Raw genomic sequence first — 25,162 nt, 5'->3', positions numbered from 1 at the left:
TTTTCCAGGAAAAAAATCCCCACACTATTACACCACCTCTACCAGCCTGGACTGTTGATACAAGGCAGGTTGGGTTTATGGAATTATGCTGCTGATGCCAGATTCTGACCCTACCATCTGTGTACCATCACTGCAGCTTCAGCTTTCTGTTTTTGGCTGACAGAAGTGAATCTAACATGCTTTGTCTTCTGCTGTTGTAGCTCATCTGCCTCAAGGTTTAACGTGCATTCTGGGATGCTTTTTTGCTCACCAGAGAGGTTTCTGAGCACTTGCTCATCAACAAGATGTTTACTTCTGCAGAACTGCTGCTCTTTCTTCTTTTTATTATTTTGACTACAGACAGTCTTCCAGCATATATGAGACCAACAGTCAAACCACATTTAAAATCAGTACTTTCTTATTCTGATGGTTCTTGTGAACATTACCAAAAGCTGCTGTTCTGCATCTGCATGATTTCATTGCATTGTAATGCTACCAAATGATTGGCTGATTAGATAATTGCATGAATGAATGAGCATCTAATAAAGTGCTGAGTGGTGAGTGTAGTGGCTGATTGACTTTATTTATCAGAGAATGGTGAAATGACTAGAAGTGGTTAAAATCCAGTACAGACGCAACTCAATATGATTAATGTGCATGGAATTTTGGGTCAGCCTGAGTGTCTAGGCCCAGAGCTAGGCAGGTGTGTCTGACCAGGCCCAGTCCCTACAAGGATGCAGGGGAAGGTTAGACGCATTATGAACCTGACCCTGAATTCCATTCAACTTTCCTCAGTGCCTCAAGGGAAGTGTCCATAAAGTCTTTGAGTCCAGATAGCTGGATGCAGTTTGTTCTTTATGTGCTGCAGGAGTGTATGAATATAATAACGGCAGTATCAGCCAATGCATTTCAGTCTGGTTTTGTATAAATATCACAGCCACACAGTTTAGATTAAATGTGCTGCTAACACTTCAACACTTCAATAATAACTTTAATTTAATTTAATAATTCTGTCTAGTTTCTAGACAGAGACATTATGGGCTTATTTAGGTTAGTAGGGGCTTTTCTTAAAATGACTGATTTATAGTGTGCTTTATATCTTATAATCCAATCTGACTCCCCTCCCTGACCATTCAGCTCCCAGTCCCTTAAAACACTGATCTAAACTCTTTAATTTACCTTCCGAGAATGCTCCTCAGTGCTGATGGCTGGGCAGTAATGTCCATTAATGGTGTCCTGAGGACACCAAATGGTGCTCTGAACACTGTGGTTAAAACAAAGACTTAGATTGGAATTAAAAAAGCTGATACCCAAGCCATTAAAATATTCATCAATCATCCCAGTGCCACTCCACTGGATCAGTTTGGGACACCCCTACAACTAGGAAACTTCATGAAAAATGACAGGTGGTACAATAGACTGTATATAGAGTTGGTGTTATTCTGTACAATGTTGGGTGCACTGACCCAGACATGAGGTATTGTAAAATTATAACATTGTCATGCCAGCCCATCTCAAGTGATCATTGTCTCTATACGAACGGGCAAAAGACTCTAGTATGTCTAACTAGAGATATTTAAGGCCTGAAGAGTAAAAGGCATGTGATTTGTTTAAAGTATCCACTTTTATTATATTTGGTTCTCTATGAAATATCATCTCTATGGTACACTCTGGGTGGTTTTATGCACTAAAAACAACTGAAATTAATTTTTATGTAACCAGACAATTTTCTATTAAACATTTTGTGACTGTGCCTTTAAGACTAATATATGTAAATAACTTGTTTTGATTGGTGTTCTTGTATACTATGAGCATTAATGGGAGGAGCTAAACCACACAACTGAATCAGACTGGTAAGAATTGTTGTTTCGATACATACCAAAAACACTGGATTCAACACTGAATCTTTGCATCTTAGATTCCATATATCAGCTGTATGGACTGGGGAATCAGTGAAATCTTAAGGTTTCTTTGTACTTCACCAAACATATTTATTTCAACAAAATGAGGGTAATTAGTTTTTCCACGATTTTAGAAGCAAAAGTGTAACTTTTTCATTTCTCTGATATACACACATGCACAGGAAAAACTAAAATGAATGTCATGGCCTTGGTGTACTAAGGGTCACCAACCTTTTTTGATTTTCCTATGCTCATTTTTCCTACAAATCTCAAATTTTTACATACTTTAACCCAGTAAAGAAAGTGATGAAACAAGCTAAGGGACAATGGAGTGTTTGTGAGCAAGCTAACCCTGACAACTCCATTGGATCAGTAATCCCTCAGGTCATATCTCCCCATGGACAAACACACACACTCACTTACTCGCTCTCTGCACGAGTGGGTCGAGTGGTGATGGAGGTGGTAGCGGTAGCTTGTTTTGTTGTTGCTGTATTGCATGAGCTCTCTGGAGGCTGCTTTGATAACCAGCTGATCCCAGTGTCCCACCTCTCTCCTGCCACAGAAAACGACATCAGGGAGCTCATTAGCAGACTGCAGGAGCAGAGCAAGGGAAAGCAGCCAACTGTCACCTGGGTTACAGTTCTGATTCGTGTCCCAGGATAAACTCAGACATTCCATCCACTTTATAAAACATATATCAGGAAAATATATCTGAATAAAACACATGAACAGAACTAGAGGTGAACGATAGGGCAACAATGCAATACTATGATGCTTGAAGACATCTTCATGATGCACAATATAGCACAATATGCAATGCAACAAGAGAGTATTGGTTTAAATTAAAAAAGGTGAAATGCTAGATTTTTATATTCAACAACAAACAACTTGTGTTAATGAAACATTAATAGTTGTATAATTAGATGTTATTCAATCAGCTCCTCGTTACTTTGAAGTGAGTAGACAGTGTGAGACAACTGGTTGTTGTTTACAGGCCCTTGACAGTTGGTAAAGCTATATTTCTTGGGCATAGAAAAGGCTATTGTGACTAAATGCAATTAAAAAATATGTACAGTTGTACACAAAACTGAGAAAAAATTATTTATTTTTAACACTTCAAATGAAATCTGAATTTTCTGCCAATTCTATAGCACATTATTGCAAATTATAAGACCCAACATGAAATGAGCCTTTTTACATGACACTCATTATGTTTTTGTTCTTTTGTTCTGTTTTTGTATTTCTTCCAATATGTTCAATTAAGCCAATAAACAGTAATTGTTTATTAAAATGTGCAGAAGGGTGTCTACCATACAGGATTTATTGACTGATTTTTACTTAGAATGTAATTTCACCAGGGGTGCTCAAATCTTTTACATATGACTGTAATTCGTAAATACAGTTACACTGTCTCTCCTAAACAGAACACATTTGGGGGTAAATTAGTTACATTGTATGAATACGTGTGATTTTCAGTGCATAGTGTATTCTGAATTACTGATTTTCAGACATCAATATGACATTCCCAACCTCATACCTTTGTGAAGTTAATTTAACAAACATTTATATCTTCTTATAGGGGGTGTCACTAATTCTCCAAACATTTCACAATATTTCTGTTGTTCAGATGTAACTTGATGTGGAAGGGTGGAGAAATGTAGTCTTTACAGTGGTGGTTATAGGAACCAGAAAATTCTACTGGGCAAATATAGCCTTTATATTTACTTACCAAAACAAGCGGTTAACTTACTTGTGTCTTCTGAGTTTGCATATGTAAAACTGGTGATGATATAATGGGCCGAAATACTAAAATATAAGCTATCCTTGGGTACTATTTGACCCATTTCGTGCGTTTTGTTTTTGTATCTCTCCACCAACATTGTATTTAAAATATAATTTAAACTAAAATCTAATCACAGGACTATGCATTTGTACTACATTTCTGTAATGTAATATTTAGAGGCATTGAACTCCTCAGATGTCTGGTTTCTATCACTTCCACTTTGAGCAAATGTTTCTCTAGAACAGTGCATTTCACATAAAGCCACTCTAAATAACTGTTTACCACTTAACTCTTTAACAGTTTACTATAATTCCATATTACTGTACAAATAAAGAAAAAATGCATGACACAATTAGATGCTCAGACTGACTGTGCACATTAATCATGTAAACAATCAGAGTAAAATGTATAACCTGGCATGAAGCAGTCAGAAAGATCAATCTGGCCTTGGTTCAAAACTAGACAGTATTTCTGGAGCAAAGCTTTACAAAACTGTCAGCAACTGAATAGTAATACAATACTCTGCATTAGTGTCCATGTAGTTGTTGAATAATAATGTCTAGGATGTGGATATACAAAGCTTAAGAGGTTAATTTCCACAAGAATTTAATACCTTCAGGCCAACAGAGAACTAAGATTCTTAACAATGAGTTCACTGAATCAAAATGAAGCCCCGAGACTGTGCTGTAGAGTCACATATTCTTTAAACTCCTTTCTATCACTTTTCTATCACTATATTCCATATAGTTATTCATTTGTTGTACATTTGTATTGGCCCATTCGAGATCACTGCTACAACAAACATGATTTTCCTACAAAAGCCGTGCTTCTTCTCATTCTTCCCATGAGAACATCCTGAAATGCAGATGAAACCATGCTTGTGCTTTGAGACACAGTCTGCCCTGAGCCAGAGAGTGTTGGTGAGGGGTGTGGTTTCTTAAAGGCTTACCACATAAACCTTAGACCTCTCTGCTCCGCTGGCCAATCACAGGGCTTGAGACACACCTGTGTGTGCATGGAGCCTGTGGATTGGCCACAGCGTGAAAACGATACCTGGGCAGGGCTCCAAGGCGTACCTGAAAACCCAGATCTTTTTTGTAGAGGCAGTTTCTTCGCTTCAGGAGCTTAAGGAGATTGTGTTTCTAGTAGTGCTTGAGATTCCACCTCCATTGTTCCACTCTTTTCTTTCCCCACGCAACATCAGCGGCTCCACTCAAACTGGTTTGTGAACTTTCGGCCAACATGGAAGGAGCAGAGGGCCCTTCAGCAAATGGAAGGAGCAGGAAGTGAACGTCTCTGGCTGAAGCAGCACGGCGAGGCGACACAATGGCATCTCTTGTTCGCGGCTGCATACTGAATGGCCACTGCGAGAATCAACAGGGTAACTTCATTACAACTCATTTCCTGTGTTTCTTCTTCATTTTGAGTAATGCCACTAAAATGACTGTTTAATTTTGATTTTTTGTGTTTAAGTGTGCAGGTGATGTAAAAGTTAAGTTATGGCCTAAATGCTAGACATCGTACTGTAAATTAGGGTACGAGACTTGGATTAGAAGACGAAAAAAGATTTAGTTCAGTCTAAACCACGGAAATATAGACGCTTACCAGATAAGCCATAACGTCTATGACCTGACAAACCTGTTAGGCCAGCTCAAACCAAACAGAACGTAAATGAGAACTTATTTGTTTAGATACTAAACATTGAATATGCAATGCACAACTGAAGCAGTTTTCGAATGCTTGTAGGCTTTGGTGAACTGAAAAACAGGAATTTCGTCTAATTAGAGAAGTTTTTCAATCTTCATCACCTTTTGTTTTCAAAAGTGTTTCATTACCCAATGTTTTGTAGATTCTTTTCCCTTTAAATAGCTTCAAAACACTGCACAGGCCTGTTCTTTCATGTTTTATTGTTATAATTAGCGAGGGGTCTAAGTAAGCACCTGTCACCATCCCTTTGATGCAGATGCGATAGATAGATAGATCGAGAGAGAGAGAGAGAGAGAGAGAGAGAGAGAGAATATGAAAGAGCGCAAGAGACCGAGAATTAAGTATGTTCTTAATGACTTCATGCTATCGCATGTACCAGATATAAAAACAAGGGAAGATAAGTACTGGGATACTATTTTCTATGTCTTACCAAGACAAGTGTAAGATGCTGCTGGAGTGTGGCTTTAGTAGTAACGTATCTGATAAGTACGCAATACAGGTGAGGGGTTAGTCAGGTGCGGGCTCAGGTGCAGGTGACAAAGGTGCCATTTTGATAAGCATGACTAAGCGCTTTCATTGGCACTTCAGCAAACGGCTTCAACTGCAACGCTGTGTACCGCAGACGCAGTTTTGTTTTGATGAAGATGCAACCAAGTAGGTTAGCTCTCCCGAGCTTAGACGTCCTTGGTGATCTCTCTGGGGAGACGGTCATCCCCGGAGACACTTCAGTGTTAATTAGGCTCAGGTAACTTTGCAATGAGTTGGCAGGTGTGAGGTCACAAATAATACATTGTTATATTAACTAAAGTGTAGATAATATGAGGTTCTACATCAGGTGACACAGGTGAAGAAAACAAGCCAAAGGAACACCGCGCTAACAACTGAAATAAAGATGAAGGTTTAATTTTAATGTTTTTAAAAATGGATTCTAGACTGTGGCTACAGTTATGTCTAAAAGAAATATTACAATAGGAGAATTTAGAGGGAGGTATAATATTTGTCTTGTCTTTTAGCCTTATGCCAACTAATGGCCACAGCAGCTTTACATAAACATTATAAAACTGGTAATTATAGAACCATATTCCAATGGTTAACCTATTCTTTTTTTTAATTATTATTATTATTAACAACAACAACAACAACAACAATAATAATAATAATAATAATAACTATTATGATGATGATGATGATTATTATTACTATTATTGTTCAGGTATTCATCTTAAGACATGTCCAGTATATGGTATTCAATGACTAATATTAGATAGATATTTAAGGTATGCCGTTTTGTCAGTGAGGAACTGGGAACTAAAGACATAGGGTTTAAGAGGTTAAGAGATGCCTCAAAATCCAGAGCAGGTTTTCCATCCAAGCTGAAAATATACATATGGTTACACAGAGATGGATAATTAACAAACAATTAATAGAATTATGCTTCACTTTGTGATACCTCATTCATTCACACAAGAGTCTAAAGTGAGGTGACCTACGTGGATAGAAATGTATAGCAGACACCTTTACTTGTTCTTGTGACTTATGTGTGCAGGACCAACGGACAAAGGATGGTCATCTCCATCTTACAAGGCAGTCTTGGATGTCATAAAATTTCTAATACTGCCTGGTAATGATGCAGATGATCCTCTACAGACATCACTACAATCACTTAAAACTAAAAATATGAATTCATGTGCAAATACACACTATGCTACAGTAGTACGGAGGAAATGCAGCTACTGTATGACTGAAGCATCATCTGGCTTAAGCAAATGTGATGTTGACTCTCTGCTCTCAGGGCACATCTTACCCGGCAGTGCTGGGCTGATCACAGGTGTTCTAACACTGTCTGGTAATGATGCACACTGGGAGCTCTGTGAACAACAAGACAACCAAGGCTCAGCATATAAGAAGATCTGTGTCACGTATTGTACAAATATTTGCTTTCAGGATCTGAAAAGGGACAAAACAGCAAGAATAACGTCACTGTCATTCCAAAACCCTGTAACACCATTTGACAAAAAGCTGCTTTTTACATTGGGTGGAAAGGCATGAAGAATAAACCTGAAATACTTGGAATAAAATGCCAACTTAAAACATTAATGATTAAGAATGTTGTTTTCCTTTTTTTAAAACACTAGGATTTGCTCAGACAGCGATGAGAATAAATAATGTATGTAATCAACTCTAAATAAATCAGCCAAAAGTCAGTGACCTACATCATTTAAGCATGTCTCCTAATAAAGGCAGTCCACTGCTTCAAACAGAGTGTAAAAATACAGAAGTATATTGTTGACCCCCCACCATTCATCATTCTGCTTCAAAGGCTTCAAATTAACCCATTTGTTTTTTGCCAACCCCACCCTGTTACATTAAAATGCTTGCAGAATGACTGCAACAGTGGCTGGTGTAAGAATGCCCCCCTCCCCAATACACTCACACATGTACACACCCCTATTAGTGTGCTTTGTCAACCTCTGATTGGTCCACCCAGTCGTACCTGCGTGGCTTTATTGTGCTGGTGACATCTGAGATCTGTGAGGAAAAAAAGGTCCCCTTTTACGCTCTGTGATGAAGGAAGAGGAAGTCGCCGCTGTCACTATAAAGATGAATAACGCTGTGAACAGAGCAGGCATGAAGGTACTGAACTGGAAAGAGTTTTGCATTCTCAGTGGAGATCTTTAGGCCTAATTAGGAAGAGCAACAACTAACAGGCCGCTTCATGGTCCTACATGTCTCACTAAATATTTGCATTACAATTTGAACATTTAAACAACATTTTGTGTGTGGAAATAATTCAGCACATGCACATCCACCCCTAATGGGCTGGGTGTTACACAAACCAGCATTTAACGACCACATCATGTTCAAGGTAATGTTTGCCAAGGGCCTGCTCTTAAATTCTAGTGTAACCAAACCTTTCTTTACTTTACCCCCACCCCACCCCCACCCCCAGCAGCAGCAGTCTACTGTTAAAGTTCATGCTGTTTATGTTTATAAATCCTTTTCTATAAACACATTTTATTCCTAATTCTGTCCTTCTGTCACTTTCTGTCTTTGTGCAGTTTCACTACAAAGTGATTCCTCTCAGAGATCTTCACTCTGCCCCTGTCTGTCTCTATAAAAAATCCTCTGATTTGCGTCTTACCAGGCATGTTTAGATGTTGCTATTTTCTCTAATACTGCCTGGTAATGCCGCCAATCACAAGGAAGTTGATCATCATTCTGACCTCCTTGCTCCAATATTGGAAAACTTTTTTTTTTATCTCCTGCCTTGCTCATCTTTATCTACAGTATTTTCATCCTTATCATGCTCATCTTTATGTAGAGAGTTTTTCATCTTTTACATGCAAAATCAATCAATTTTGTATTATTTATTTTTAAATGATGATGATGATTAATTGTAAGTAATGATATATTCAAATACAAATCTGAATGCAATTTAGTTGTATCTGCCTTTGTTTTCAATAAAAATGTTTTTGACCAAAGTTTGGATTCAGTTTTTGCCTCATTCATCATATTGCTGCCATTTCATGCACAGTATTCTACAAACAGTTGAGTAGAAAAACAACAAAACAAGTAAACTAATTAGTAATATCATACTTAAAATATATATTTGTGTAATTAAATAAAAAAAGAAGCTTAGACCAAACTGTAAATCAAGGATTCATGGTTTCATATAAGAATGTTGCTACATACTGAGAGAATGATCACCTCTGCACCGTCTCCAAAGGGGTGGCTAATGGTAGCTAGCTAGCAAGCTAGCACTGTAAGTTATCGCTGTAAATAGAAAGCATGCTCTAAGACTGGTCTTTCAATAGATTAAGTACAGGTAGAACTGTTATTTGAGGAATTGTTAAACTGGTAAAAGTTTATTTTATTGAGTACGTAGCTACCTATAGCTAGGTCCACGATATATAGCGCTACCTACACCAGACAAATCCAGCATTGTTAGCATAATAGCTATAAATGTAACATGTTTCTCTACTGTTCCGACTGTTTTATGTTTTTTGGTTGAATTATATTATCATGGTAATGAATTATGCTTCAGTTTGTTTCGATTTCATGGCGGTTTCGCCTCGGGCTTCTTTCACACACGAGGGAAGGACGGACGTTAAAAGCGGAACTTTCTGTTTAACTGACCTGCCTGAGCTCCTCCGCTCCACCAGATGGAGGCACACGTGTTATTTTTCTCTTCACAGCTACAACGAAGAAGCGGCACACACGAGTCACTTCCTGATCACGTTTTTTGGCGAACAATTAAAGATTATTTTAGCGTATTTAACATCTTCTTTTCTTCTGTTAACAACCAGCAATGTCAGGAATACCACCAGACTCATGGCAACCGTCAACAGTTTCAATTGAGACTACGTAAGTCTAAACACTCTGCCCTTTTTTAGCAGTGAATGAACAGCAGGGCTCTAAACCTGACCGGTGTTTCCCAACTTGTTCTTAGTAGTTTTGTTGGTCAGTTTTTGCCCGCAGTTAAATAATAATAATAATAATAATAATAATAATAATAAGCTGGAGCTCAATATTCCGTACATAAAAATACAAAAAAAAAAATAATAACCTATATGTTCATATATTCTATATTTTCTATCTGTGTACTAAGACATAATCAACGGTATGTCGTAATTTACGTTCAATTTTAAGTTTAATTCATTGTTTTAATTAGTCTAATTATGAACATTTAAGTCTTATTATGAATATTTTCTTAAATAAATGTCTAGATTGTTGACAGGATGAGGAATAATATATGTCTGTAAAGTGGTGTCCTTTGTGTTTAATGACCATCAGTATGGGCACCATCGTGGTGGAACTGTACTGGAAGCACGCGCCTAAAACCTGCAAGAACTTCGCAGAGCTGGGCAGAAGAGGATATTACAACAATACCAAGTTCCATCGTATCATTAAAGACTTCATGGTCCAGGGTGGTGACCCGACAGGAACAGGTAAGCTGACTCATTTTTGACTCAGTATTATTAACAAAATACTTGCTTGATTTATGCCTTGTGTTTTCAGTGAGATCATGTTTGGATTTCATGTGACCACAAAACACTAATGTGAACACACTCCGGTCGTGTCGTGATCAGGTTATAATCTTATCATTTGTAGTTGATCAGAAGCAGATATTGACCACATTCAAAGTGTAAATGGAATTCTGTTTTCTGTTTCCCGGTTTTCTATTTCTGCATACAACAATCTCCTTCTAAAGCATTGGAACAGGTGAATCCCTGTTGATGCCACAGCCATCTGTGGCTGAGCGTGCAGTGCCAGCATCTCTTTGGTGAAGTAACAGCACTGGCAGTTCAGCTGTCCAATGGTGTTGCATTTCTGGTTGTTTGAAAAGATGTGGTGGCTCGCTTCATGTGTTTTGGTGGAAGCACATGCTAGTTTTGACACTTGTTGTTTTATATATGTTTTGCTATTATTTTCCTATCCCGAGTGTCGACCAGAGGAGGATGGTTTCCCCTTTTGAGTCTATGTCCTCTCAAGGTTTCTTCCTCTTGATCTAAGGGAGTTTTAGTCAGCACTGGTTTGCTCAAAAGAGGATTGGAGGCTTTGAGACAACATTAGTTGTAAAAATACATTTGAATTAAATTAGAGAAGTCCTTCCTACTGGGTGGAAATTGGAAATGGGGTTAATACTAATTTTAAAAAGCTTAAGAAATCTTCTTGTGTAAACACAGTGGTGCTACTATGACCCAGAGAACCATTTGAAAACATAAATGTTTCTTTGCCTATAAATCACCAAAGAGACTTTGACTGTTAGGAGTTAAAAGACTTTTCTATGTAAAACTATTTATAACAGATCTTATAAAACTGATGGGTTGTTACTGCTATTAAAAAACAATGTAGTTCATGGAATTTTAAATATTTATATTGTCTAATAATCTCTCAGGCCGAGGTGGTGCATCTATTTTTGGGAAACAGTTTGAAGATGAGCTTCACCCTGAGCTGAAATTCACAGGTAGGAAATAATGTTATTGACTAAATTGTTTTTTACATAGCACCTTTTTTTTTAACTAAAGGTTACTATATTATTATATTATTATTAATATTATTAAGGCATATAAGAGAACATACATGTAGCTCATCTAAACTCCTTATTTTTCAGTTATTAATCATATTTCTTTGTAACTCTCCCGTGTAACTGCAATGAATTATTCACTAATTATTAACTAATATGAAACTATGAGAAATACACAGTTCTGAGACTTAGTAAAGGGAGTTTAAGAGGTTAAACGTGAAAAGATATGTTTAATTTTGTGTGAGCATATCAGTGAGTGTTTACGTGTAACAGTAAGGTTAATATTTAACCAGGAAATATGCATATATGTGTCCATAAAAAGAACACACCCCAGTTCTGTCCTCTACTGAGGGTAAAGCCTTAGAAATGGCCTATTGCCGTTTAAACACTGATAATTGTTTTTTTTTTTTTTTTGACACTAGTCAGTTTATTAAATTGCTAATATTTGTTTTTTTTTGTTCTATGATATTCCTGTCTAGGTGCTGGAATCCTTGCGATGGCTAACGCAGGTCCAGACACTAACGGCAGTCAGTTCTTTTTGACCTTGGCTCCCACACAGTGGCTTGATGGCAAACATAGCATATTTGGGCGAGTTTACCAGGGCATGGGTGTTCTTAATCGAATTGGCATGGTGGAGACCAACAGTCAAGATCGCCCTGTTGATGATATAAAGATACTCCGAGTGAGTTTACCAAACTGAAATGCATGGCTCCGACTTTGTTCCTCAAGTTTTCCATAATTTTGTACAGTTTTTTTTTTTACAATAAACACATGGTTTGTAATTTGTGCTGTTATTCTTTCCCCTCAAATCCATGTGTAAAGCTGTAACCTCAAGTGTCTTACAAAAGTGGAATTCAGGCCCTAATAAGTACAGGATTAGTGCTGATTTAGGTACTCTTGAAAGAGATAGGTCTTCAGTCAGCATTTGAAGACAGTGAGTGACTAATGGAAGTTCGTTCCATCACTTCAATGCCAGGACAGAGAATCTCTGGAGGCTTGTCTTCTGTGCATCTTGGGTGGGATGGTGGGTCAAGCTGAGCTGTATTTGAAGCTTGAAGGGCTCTTGGTACAGATCAAGTTTTGACCACTGCAGCAAAGGGCAAACATGGCTGAAACATTGAAGACAAGTTGTATCGCTATGTTCTGGATCAAATCCAAGAGCCTGGTGGTACGCATACGTAGACCAGCAAAAAGTTGCAGTAGCCAAGTCTTGAAATGACAAGAGACTAAACAAGAACCTGGGTGGCCTCTCTAGAGGAAAGGTCAAATTCTCCAGATGTTGTACAGGAGAAATCTGCATGACCGAGTCAGGTTTGCCACATAAGTCGAGAATGATGCATCCAGGACTACACCAAGGCTTAGTATTTCTGTAGTGACCAGCGAGCTCTTGAAGGAGATGGCAAGATCATGGTGAAGTCCAGTAGTTCCAGGTATGTACAGCAGTTTGGTCATGCTGTTGTTGAGTTTCAGGTGATGGGCTGCCATCTAAGATTAGATGTCATTGAGGCATGCTGAGATGCGAGTTGAAACCTAGGTATCAGAAGGTGGCAAAGAAAAGGTGAGCATCATCAGCATAGCAGTGGTAAGAGAATATTGCTTCACCTTGTGTAGAGTAAGAGAAGAAGTGGAACGCCAGCCAAGAGCCTACATTGAGCAGGTGTTGCCCCCATGTTATCTGGTAAGAGTACTCCCCCAGGTATGATGCAAACCATCACCATGCAGTGTTTAGCATTATGTTCCATAGTTCATAAATGTTACATAAAGTAGATGGTTGGGTTTTTGTCATTGGCTTAGCTATTGGGAAGGTAGGGGATAACTGCATTATGTCACAATGCAAAAAATCTTTATTGGTCCCTCACATTGTTACTGACTGATGTTCACCCAGAGAACATTTTTTAGCAGTTTCCCATTTATACACATCTTTTTAAATGAATCCTGAAATCATATATGTAATATTTGTAACACTAAAATCTTACAAGATCAAAACGATTCTGCTCAAATAATATATTTAAATTTGAAATCCTTGCACAGCAAGAATTCTTGGGAATTGAGTGTATATTACATTCCTAATGGGCCTGTGGTGTGTTACGTATAGTTATTGCCATCCAAATAGGTACTCTAATGTAAACATTTAATTACATTTGTATGTTTAGTTTTGTTTTTTGCACTGTCTGTAAGAGTCCATAAGATCCTAGTTACACAACTGGTTTTCATTTAGGCCCTGGTGTAAGTGCAGACTGTGGCCACATGATGGTGACATCCAATAGTAGTTAAACACCTCAACATAGCCAAGGTCCTCATCTGGTGAAGTTTGGGGGGAAAAAAATATTACAAATAGATATAACCATTGGTCATTAGTGATGAATACATGTGCTGGTTAGACTAACTCATGCAGCACGGCACACAATATTGAATTACACAATCGAGGCAAATACAGGACCTTCATTAGTTTTAATGAAGGCTATTTGTATCTGATATTAAAGCAGTAGATTTGAAGAAATTTTTTTTTTTTAACATTTTGTAATGTAAACATTTGCTTAAACATGCATTTCTAACATGAACCTCACTGTATATGGCGGACGCATGGTAATACAGAGGGTCACGGGATGGATGGAAGTGTGCTGACTAACTAAGCTGAATTTAAGTTAGCTTGCTAAACTGTAAGCCAGGTTTCTGCCAGCAGTGAGCATGAAAGAGTCAAGTGTTGACTTGTGTTGGATTCCTTCCCCTGGCATTCTGTGTAGGGCCTGGACACATCACCTCCGCAGTCTGCACTGCTTCAGGCCAATTCATCATTGGTGAATCTGACAGCTGTTGGAGTGTATGAGTGACTTGTATCCCAAACGTTATGATATTGTACTGTATAGGTATTATTTTATCATGACCACGCAGGTAGCTTGTGAATGAGAAGCAGTAGGGTATAAGGCCTGATAAATGGCCTCAGTACGTTCATTGCATTTCCCTGAGATCCTATTATGATTTTAATCCATTTGAATAAAACAGTCTGTTTTTACTAAGCTAATGGATGTAAATGCAATCTGTTTTGATTGTACTTTCTAAAAAAAAAAAAGTATAAAACCCCCAGCATCAAGTTGTGGGGTAGTGAGACTGTGTTCTCTAGAATGATGGTGCTCTATTCAGTACTTTTGGCCTCACTAATGCTTTTATTGTTGAATACATTCAAATCCTCATGGCAATGCTCCAGAATCTAATAGAATACCTTCCTTGGACAGTGGAGAGAGGTACACCAACAAAAGAAAGGTTTTTTAAGACCCTTGATTTCACTAGAAACAGTGAATGAGTAAGGGTCCTGATACGTTTGTCTGTATAGTGTATCACAATAATAATTCATTTGAAATTAGCTGTTTTAGCAGCTTAGTTTTACAACTTGCATGCAATTAATTTTTTTTTTTTGTGAAAATACGCAAACAAATCCTTTACAGGAACGGACTTAAATATGGCTTTTTAAAAACCATGTAAATAAAAATATTATAAAGCATATAAAATGCATTACATTACATTTGCTGTTGCATTAATGTGCAGATGTGTTCTCTGTAGAACATTTGTACTTCTCATTACTTAAAAAAAAATCAACAAAGTATGCAATATGACTAGGGTTGCATACAATTTAGGGTTATGTATTTTTCTTTATTTCTTTGCTAATGTTTATTTTCCTACTTTTAAGCAACATTAACATTTCTATATGTAAGAATAACATGTTAGTAAACCAGTGCACTGTATGTAACCATTCAAAAAACCTTTATTTATTCTATAAGCACGTTCTAGCATGTTCTTTTAAGAACACACATTAAGAGGGATTAAGCTGACACCTGCTGATTTACTTACTGTGTGATGTCAGGAGACACAATTATAGGCAGAACATGACAACTTACTTTCTTTCAGGCATCCACAGAAATCACCTGTTGTTTTCAGGATGTCCCTAATGATGGATTTATCTGAACCCCAGGAGATTAGTTCATTGATGTGTAATATTTTTTGGCACCCATGCTGATTTCAGTAACCTTTTCTGGAAGGCGTGTGGAGTATTCTTTTGTCTTTATGGTGTATTTGTAACCAGGAGTACTGACTAAAAAGTGACTGGACTTTCCAAACAGGTGTCTTTATACTACAATCACTTGGGACACATGGGGTCACATCCCTTTGCCAAAAATTATTTGATGAAAAATGAAACAAAGGGAAAATAGTTACATACAAACAAACCGAGTTTATTGTATTTTATTACTGAGTAAACAAGAATTTACATAACAGTGCAAAATCAACATTGATTACAGTTGACTACCGTTACAACCTACTGGCCGGCTATGTTTCCAAAGTACTTTTGCCTCCTCGCTGCACACACACCCAATAATGTTTGTAAACAGATAACCCACAACAAATGTACTGTTTCTACTGAATATAAATATATATATATATATATATATATATATATATATATATATGTGTATATATATATATATATTTATATATATATATATATATATATGTGTATATATATATATATATATATGTGTATATATATATATATATATATATATATATATATATATATATGTATATATATATGTATATATATGTATGATATATGTTTTATATATTTGTTTAAAACAAAGTTTTTGTTCTGTAATAACAATTCCTAGTGTATAGGAGTTCTATATGTTGTTGGAGATCTTTTTTCTATCTTTGAGTTGAGGCAGAGGGCAGTGTCCTGCTGGATTTCTCTGTGACTGAGGCAGATCATCTGCAGGGTTACAAGCCACCTGGAGACGCTAGGACATAACCACACACAAGCATTACCAAGTGTCCATTACACCGTTGTTTTAAAACCTTTTTCTATTAAGCCTTTGGGCACATAATGCTTTGATTATTTAGATCATATTATGTTAACGACACATGTAAACTCTAAATGGGATCACTGGTGAAGATTTTTTTTCTTACCTCCCAAATCGTCCCTTTGCCCTTGTAAAGTTTGTAAATCATGGTGATGGGGATAAGTAAGAGAGAGGATGAAGCTAGGAACCAGCCAAGCCCGTATGCCCACCATGGATAAACATAGGTGTTATTGAACTTCAGAGGACTGTATCTGATCAGGGAGAAGATAAAGGTTCCCTGTAGGAAACAGCATTAATACAGGGGTTCAGTCACAGCATTCACATTACAAACAATGCACTTGTGGTCCAAAATTGGCTTCAGCCAAGGATAGACTTCAAACCATTGGAATGGTGTCATGATGATGGGAAGAGGAAACATATTCACCATACAGATGGAAGGAGTGATATAGAGCCAGCAATATTTGACCATAGGCCAAGGCCGATAGCCAATCATATCCTCTATGTTCTCATAGAAACGTTCAGCACCTGGGAGAGAGACCGATCTGTTTTAAACACTTCCTAACCTAAAGTCCTGTAACATATCTCATGTCCAGGTGTGATGCTCATTCTAAGTATTTGAATCTGCTGTTTCTTAGTAGTTGAAGCACCCATTTCTAGATTTTGTCTTTTGTCCATGTTCTGTTTGGGAGTACTTTACAGCTCAACACAGTTTGAACAAGTATGTGTGCTTTAGGCATGTAGCATGACGCTAATTAAGAGATAAAAGCTTCCACAATTTGTTAGCTACATTACCCTCAAAGCTCCAGCATAAAAGTACACAAAAACACCTGAGGTACCTAATATGGCTTTACTCATCAACTGAATTTCAAATAAGTAAGCAACTTGTGAATTTTTTTTTTTTTTTTTTTTTTGCCAATCACTGCTTCTTTGTCCCCTCCACGCAGTTATCTGTAACAATCAGTGATTAAGTTTATAAAAATTAAACGATGCCTTTCTGAATTTTGTGTTGTATAATAATAATCTGATGCTGCATGCTGCTTACCGTAAACCCATCCAATAGCCACAGACTGGCAGATTGCAAAGAACAGCAGAGTGGCACCGCTACAGACATAGTGATCAAACAGCTGGATGATGTAAAGACCACCCTGCAAGAATCAGGCAAATAATTTATATTAAAAGCACCTGAAATGTTCCAGCTTTTCTTTTATCCCTTTTTTATTCTGGTAGCAACTGGAGAGATTTAAACAGTATGTGTAAATGGGAATACATATAATTCAGCTGAAATATTCATAATATTCAAATAAAAGGGTTTGTCCTGCCTTTTTTGGAGTAACTGTCTCTACTGTATATGGAAGCCCTTCTACTAGATGTTAGAGCATTGATTTAAGGAATTGATTACATTAAGTGTTAGTGAGGTCAGCATGTTGAATGATCACCATCCCACCTCATTAATTAGGCATGGAGGTTTATCTGCTCGCAAGAGTCATATTCTATTGGCAGTCCTTCTCTACATGGACTAGACAAGCTGTATGTGTGCATTTGCACTTCTGTTTCAGCAATGGGTGCAACTATAGCTAAATGGATGCAAGGGGTGTCAACAAACAGATGTCAACAAACATTTATCAACAAACATTTGTACATATAGTGTAGGTCCATTTCTATTCAAGATCCAGATATGTTTCGAAGATGTCTTTAGTAAAGGCACTCTATATAGAACCATGAAAGTCAAGTTGATGTTAAAATGGTTCTTTGCCATTACTGGGTTCTTCGATTTGGTGGAAAACCTAAAAATAAAGACTCCACAATTCCATATAATAATGAATGAATTTAATTAATATAAGCTGTACTGTACACTCCTCAACTGAAACTGACTAAACTGACCAATGTTGAGATCACAAAGAACTAGGAGGAATCGTTTGTGGAGGAATCGCTTGTGGAGGAATCGGAGGAGGAATCGATTGTGAACCACACAGATTCTTACCTCAGCGATCATAAATAGGCCCATGAAGTAGCAGAAGAGGCAAAGTGCTAACAGCAGCAACTCTCTGCGGTAGCCACGTCTTAGCACACTTGGAAACACATCTGTCACTGACGTCATGATGCTCTCCATCCCCACGAACTGAAGGACACAAGAAATAGGGCAGTCGACATGGAAACAGGGAAGGGGAAGAAAAGCGTTAGGTTGTTCATTCTGACCTGGCTATCCAAACCGAGGAGGATGATCATGGTGAAGAAGCACACAGCCCAGAACTGAGACCACGGCAGCAGTGTAACCGCCTGTGGGTACACTATAAACACCAACCCTGGACCTACAATAAGCAACGGAGGAGGCACATTCACCAACCACACCTGTACCTGCACCTAGTCAATAAGCTTCTATAATGACTCTCCCAGAGAGAGAGATTACATTGTTATGACTTTTATTGAGGGCTAAAAAGAGATCATAATAATGATGATATTTTTGTTCTAATCTTAAATGGCTGATCATTTTACTTATTTGCACAGGGTGAGCTAGTCCATGTATTAGGTTAAATCAATCAGTGGGCAGGAAATAAAACCAAATTTGGTCTGATTTGCTTATGTACAAGCAACTAGATTGCCTTTGGCTTAATACCAGACAAAACATCTGACATTAGGTACAGAATGGTAAAAAAACGGAGTTCTACTTTAGCAACTTTGAACTTCACCTATACTGTAGATAAGGAAGAGTAAGAAAACCATATGATAAAATACTGTCATGGCTGTCTTACCGGACTCTGCCACTAAAGAGATATCCACCCCTTGTTCCTTTGCCATATGACCCAGCACAGAAAAGATGGCAAACCCAGACACAAAACTGGTCCCACTGTTCAGGAGGCACAAATAGAAGGAATCTCTGCAAGAACAATATAGATAATGCTCAATTACAACACTATATTTTGAATACAAAGGAGTGGCTCAATCAAGCACCAATAATTTCTTTAAACCCCAAAACAAAAGTGTAAACCTTTGATTTATATCATGATAACTGGGAACCGTTCAACTATTTGTTGTACAGTACATGCATTTTGACAGGTTGCTGTTTAGAACATTGCAGATGATTTTTAATCTATTTTGTTTTATTGGATTTTAGATAATATCCACTCCATTACTATGCACTTGGGACATGGGATGGGAAGTGTCATTTACACCATGAGCCACCCCTCAAGAAGGACATGCTTACATGCATTTCTGGACAAGCCTGGAGATAAAGAACCTTTACTGAAAAGGAAAAAAGCATGTGGACTGATGTGGTAGAGTAATATTACAGGATTCTACACAAATATGACTCAGGTTGTCATGCAGTTCTCACAAGCGTTATCCCTGTTACAAGTCAATGGAGCATCACAATGATTTTGAAGCTGTTATTTTAAAGTAAATATGTTACATGATATTGCCTTAAATCACTGTTAATAAAGTGGCACACATCGACTAAATCCATTTATAGCTCTTAACCATGTCAAATGATAAAAGAAAAAGGATACATTAGTTTGACATCTGAAAAAATAGGTTCTGTTTTTATACAGACCAAAGCGCTTACTGTATGATCCACATTCTCCTCAGCACTGCATTGTGCTCCATTTGTTCTTCTTCACAGGAAAACAGTGGCTTTATTTAATCATTTTACATAATTCAGGGTTACACATGATGTATTTCATAACTCCATCAATTAGTCTGGTAGTTATATCTACATGAAATCTTTCTTAAATGTTACATTGACTTACCTATAGCAGTTGTTGTAATAACTGTTGTAGCTGCCAAGAGAAGAGAGATAGCCCAGACAAATGGCATATGAGTAGAAGATCTGAGTACCAGCATCCATCCAAACCTTATAACAGAAGAGACATGAATGTAAAACAGTGAAACACCGTGAGCAGTACTTTTTTTGTCTACATCTACTTTCAGAACCAACTCCTATTTAGACTGCCTGCGAACATAATCAAGGTTCCTCGTTAACTTTCGGACATTCTTCAAAACATCTTAAGCTGCTTTGAGAAACCTTCAAGAAAAGGTTTTTTAGAAGAAGAAAATTCCTTGAAGGTTCTTCATAGCATCTTAAGATGTTTTACCAGAGTTACAAACCCCTAAAAATTCCTCAAGGAACTTAAACGTAAACTGTGTAGACTTAGATTTATTTTCTCTGAATGCACACTGTCATTATGACCGGTCTACTGTATTAACAGCAAAATAGCAGTTTTTATGCTGAGCTGTCAAATAAGCAAGATCTCATTGCGTTAAGACACATTGTGGCCTTTACCTGTGGATCAGCAAGTCGTGAAACATTGGGGTACATGTAGTAGTGAATGCCATCCGCTGCACCAGGCAAAGTCACTCCTCGTAGCAGCAGCACCACAAGCGTCACATAAGGAAATGTGGCTGTGAAGTAGGCGGCCTATATTTACAATATATATACAATATATATTTACACTGCTGATTACTGCTGGATTTTAGCACTGTACCACTGTGGCCAAAATAACATTCTAGAAATGTATTGTAGAAAACAATATTTTCTATGAGGCTATCTGTACCTTGCCAGTGGACTTCACTCCTTTCCAGATGCAGAAGTAGATAATAACCCAGACCAAAAGAAGAATAAGGGCCAAATCCCACCTTACTGCACCCAGACTCTCCATTCCAGAGGATAGGTTCAGTACTCTGCGACTACACACACACAAGGATGAGAGAGAAACAAACGGAATATGTTTTTGTTGTGTATGTAAGTCAGATTAATAAATGTTTGCTTATTTTATTTTTTTTTTATTCATTCATTCATTTGTTTGTTATATAGCCTCATATTCACACACACTCCCACTTTAAACCGTTTTCAATGTGAATATTCTGTCTCTCAGAAAGTGTATACCCAGTCCCAGACATTACAGTACTTGTATCTCACCGCCAGAATTCCATAACAGATGAGGTGGCATTGAGAGGAGATGTCCCATTCAAACTGGAATTCTTCCCATTTAAGACTGTGCAGGCATCTAATGTACAGGCAAATGAGCACACACATACACACACACATGCAATGGCAGACAGGTGGGTTAGCAACACAGCATTACCAAACAGTAACACTTCTTTAGACTCAAAATAACACAACATCTATTAGGGGTACAGATTAACGCAAAAGGTAGATGTAGGTAGTTCAAAGGTTTTCAGACACCTCTTCTACATGCTGATCTACATTCATCTCCTTTAAGGTGCACCCATTCCTGACACACAGTTTGTATATTCTCCACTGAAAAAAACTGTGAATGCACTGGTACGCCCCAGTGGTTTGTGGGGTACTGGAACAGTGTTGAGATCAGTTGGAGTGGTTCCAGATCTTAAACTAATCAGTACCTAATCTCACTGATGCTCTTGTGGCTGAATGCAATTGAACCCTCACATTAATGTTCCAGCATCTAGTGCAAAGCCTTCCTTGAAGAGTGAAGGCTGTTCCTACAGCAAAGGAGGGACAAACTCCCTATAAATACCCAACACCAAATGTATGTACACAGTCACATTCATGCTTCCAAAGCTCATGTCTGAAACTTCATCAGACTTGAGAGTTTTTTGTCAGTCGTCTTGTCAATTGGACAGTCATCATGTAAATTCATCACACTCCAGTGTATAATTGAAGTTGTACCTGTATTCCAGGCATTTTCACAGCTGGCCCAAGGAAGCTCAAAACTCAAGGCTGACAGAAGGTAAAGAAAAGCCCAGACCATGATCACAATGTAGGTGATGCTACCGTACACGATGATCACCTGACTGGCATAACCCAATCCTGTGAAAAACAACATTTGCAGTATTCCTGTAAGAATAGATTTTATAACCAAAAGACGATGATGCAAGTATTGAGGTGAGATTTGTGTGTGTGTGTGTGTGTGTGTGTTTGTGTGCCTGTTGGAAGCTGTAAATACATTTCAAAACATAATTAAATTCTTAATTTCTTCAAACAAAGGCGCTGAACATTATGAAACTTTGCCCTTAGTCATTTTTATTTAGATGATTAATGGGTTTAGACATGCAGCCACAGAAAACTGAGGTGCTGACTGGATCTCTGGAATGTAATAATTAATGTAATTAAACTTGTTGTGCAGTTGTTTGTGTTTGACCCTGCTTTTATGATCAAACAGAAAGTTTATACCTTCGAACAGAGGACAGATCTTTGTCCAACAGGTGATTCCTCCCTGACTGGTGTACTGACCCAGTGACATCTCCAGTATAAACAGAGGGATCCCACATGTGACCAGGTACAGCACATAGGGAATGAAGAATGCCCCTAAAGACAACATTGAGGCAACATTAAGATTTTGCACCACATTTTCAGAGGCAGAGGGAAAAATAATTTGAGCACTTTGCATCTACACTCTTAAAGGTTTTCTAAAAAGGGATCTTTGAGTAACCCCATAGAAAAAAACACGTAAGCGTTCTTCAGATTGAACTGGATGGTTCTATTTATGACCACTGCTGTTCTACATATCACTAAACTGGGTTCCACTATTGTTACATGTCAAAGACGCTTCTTGCTTAGAGTGTAGAAAATACAGTTATTATACTGAAGACTGCATGTTGATGCCACTGTCCACATATCTATGTACTCTGTGGTTTGAAAGAAAGTAGTAGGATTATTATAGTAGTGGTTGGTGTGGTGCAACATATATCGCCAGTGAGCTATCACACTATGTGGGAGACAGGGTTCGATTCCCAGTCTGACTGTGCGCCGCTACAGCAATGAGAGTCCTTGGGCAAAACTCCTAACACTAAATTGGCCCAACTCTGTAATACGAGTAACCTTGTAAGTTGCTCTGGATAAGAGTGTCAACTAAATGCTATAAATGTAAATGTATTATGTCTCCTTCTGTAAATCAAATATGGTTGCAGTTGGATGGGCATATAACGGCACATTTTTTTAATTATTAAAATAACATTCACTCTTACCGCTTATCGCACCGCTTACCCCCAATTTCATAAATAAGTGTATACAGCATAACAAAATAATGCATTAAAAAGGGTTAAAGAAAGTCATACATTTAATGAAAAAAGCAGATTGATTTCTTACTAATTTTTTTGTCTAATACAATGACTAATATAATTATAACCAATTTAACATTTTGATAAACTATATTCTACATTTACACAACTTTATACTGCACAAAAAAATACTAAATTACCATGTAATATACCGCAGTAACACTTTATCTATGTCCAATGAAGATAGAGACCCCAGATGATAAGGGACTGAAAGAGACAGAAATATTTAGTGCTATTATAGAATTGTTATGTATTATAAAATAAGCTTTAATGATTAGCTGCTACTTCAGACAAGTTAGGTATTTCAGATCTGTTCTTCTATCCAGGTACAGTGAATACAAATGATGTAACGTAGGTTTAGAAAATTAGATTTACATTGCAGAGATTTTAAAATGTTCTATGTATTTTTTCAAATATATGTAATGATTAACATAATCGGCTTTACATATCCCGAAAAAAACTGTAAAATTTACTTTTAATATGTAAAACTTGAATAAAATGTCTAATAAACTGAGCAAAAATGAGTACAAATATTTTGACCGACCAGCAACTCTTACCTCCTCCATTTTTATAGCAGAGATATGGAAACCTCCAGACATTTCCCAGTCCTACAATGGCCCCTGCTACAGTCAGAATGAACTCCAGCTTGTTGGCCCATGCCCCCCGCTCCTGGGGTGCCAGAGCGGGCTGCTGGATCCTCGCCTGCCGGCTGGAGGAGCCTGACATGCTTACAAAGTCAGAGTTTGTTTGAGCACTGGAGGAGGGCTGAAGTGCAGGAACAGGATTGCCTGCAGCAGCTTTTTATCAGGGGGCAGGGGGTGCGGCCCAGCTGCCAAGGTTTGAGGTGAAGGGGGAAGCAGGAAAGTTGGCAACAGCATGGTGTTGATCTGTACTGGAGTTTGGCAGATTCTGTTCACATATACTTTTACATCAAAAGCCAAATCTGTGTGAATGTAGTTGACAAGTCATCTCATAACAGGCTTTGAAGGCTATATTAAGAAGAGGTTACTACCATGTCACTAAAAAAGCTCTTTATCTTGTAGTCCATGTTCTTGTAGCCAGAGCCTTTTAACAATGGACAAATGGGCATCATGACTAGTTGTAGTGTTGATGGTATCATAAAATGAAGCCAGTATTCTGAAATGAAGATGTGTCTAATGTGTAAGATTTCTGTTCAGTGTCTGTCTAGTGCAAGGCCAACAAACTCATTCCCCCCATGTGTGTCATGTTTAAACTTGAGGGGGAAAACATGCTCACCATAGCTCGATTGAAGGGGAGAAGTAAACCTGGCACGGGTTTACTAAAAGTGCCTGAAAAGTCAAAAACACAGCAGAACCGGTCTCGTTTGACCTTTCTGTTACTCTCAACACCAGTTGCACAACTTTCAACTCTCTCAGACACCTTTTTTTTCTCTGTCGATACTTGTCACTGAGCTTGTCTAAAACTCAGTGGCTGAGCTAGCTAAGCAAAGACAAGCTTAGCGAATGGGTTACAGATCCAAAACCACATGACTTTAAGTTCACTTTAAATTCAGCTTTCTGTAATTTCCTAAATGTTTTAAAGTGGGCTTTCAGTCAGCCAGACTTAAATTTGTTCTGTGGTGAACTAAACTACAGCTAACCAGCTTCTCTGTCCTGATTCAGAGAAGTTTAACATTTGCAGTTGTTGCTGGACTGACGGATTAACATTTATAGAAAGATTTCATTAAAATTGCCCACTGTGTTAATTTGTCTGTGATCCTGTGAGCAAACTGAACTTTGTATTTTATTGTTTTTTGATTTCATAATAAAGCAGGATGGGATTGTACCGAAGCCACATAAACATAGAACCATCGAGGTACCTGCACTAGCAACTTATTCTACTCTGGTAATACTATATA

The 25,162-nt window shown here is 37.7% G+C and overlaps 2 protein-coding genes across 2 annotated transcripts; one reads left to right on the top strand and one right to left on the bottom strand.

Annotated features, from left to right (window-relative positions):
• The first annotated feature begins 9,579 nt into the window (after positions 1-9,579).
• ppil1 (peptidylprolyl isomerase (cyclophilin)-like 1) lies at positions 9,580-12,166 on the top strand. Its single transcript, XM_072683084.1, has 4 exons — positions 9,580-9,735; positions 10,165-10,319; positions 11,270-11,338; positions 11,878-12,166. Exons 1-4 carry the CDS (start codon positions 9,680-9,682, stop codon positions 12,096-12,098), a joined length of 501 nt encoding a protein of 166 aa, XP_072539185.1. The 5' UTR covers positions 9,580-9,679; the 3' UTR covers positions 12,099-12,166.
• A 3,874-nt stretch (positions 12,167-16,040) lies between these two features.
• On the bottom strand, positions 16,041-24,009 carry slc6a11a (solute carrier family 6 member 11a). The gene is made up of 14 exons (XM_072683083.1): positions 23,841-24,009; positions 22,397-22,531; positions 21,893-22,033; positions 21,161-21,248; positions 20,796-20,928; positions 20,525-20,659; positions 19,992-20,095; positions 18,999-19,123; positions 18,445-18,557; positions 18,230-18,367; positions 17,291-17,393; positions 16,673-16,773; positions 16,355-16,525; positions 16,041-16,185 (listed from the first exon to the last, which is right to left on the bottom strand). Exons 1-14 carry the CDS (start codon positions 24,007-24,009, stop codon positions 16,069-16,071), a joined length of 1,773 nt encoding a protein of 590 aa, XP_072539184.1. The 3' UTR covers positions 16,041-16,068.
• Between the last annotated feature and the right edge of the window lie 1,153 nt (positions 24,010-25,162).

Source organism: Salminus brasiliensis, chromosome 7 (genome assembly GCF_030463535.1).
Source record: "Salminus brasiliensis chromosome 7, fSalBra1.hap2, whole genome shotgun sequence".
Taxonomy (NCBI): domain Eukaryota; kingdom Metazoa; phylum Chordata; class Actinopteri; order Characiformes; family Bryconidae; genus Salminus; species Salminus brasiliensis.
The sequence above is the reverse complement of the archived record's forward strand: the minus strand, read 5'-3'. Positions and strand labels throughout refer to the sequence as shown.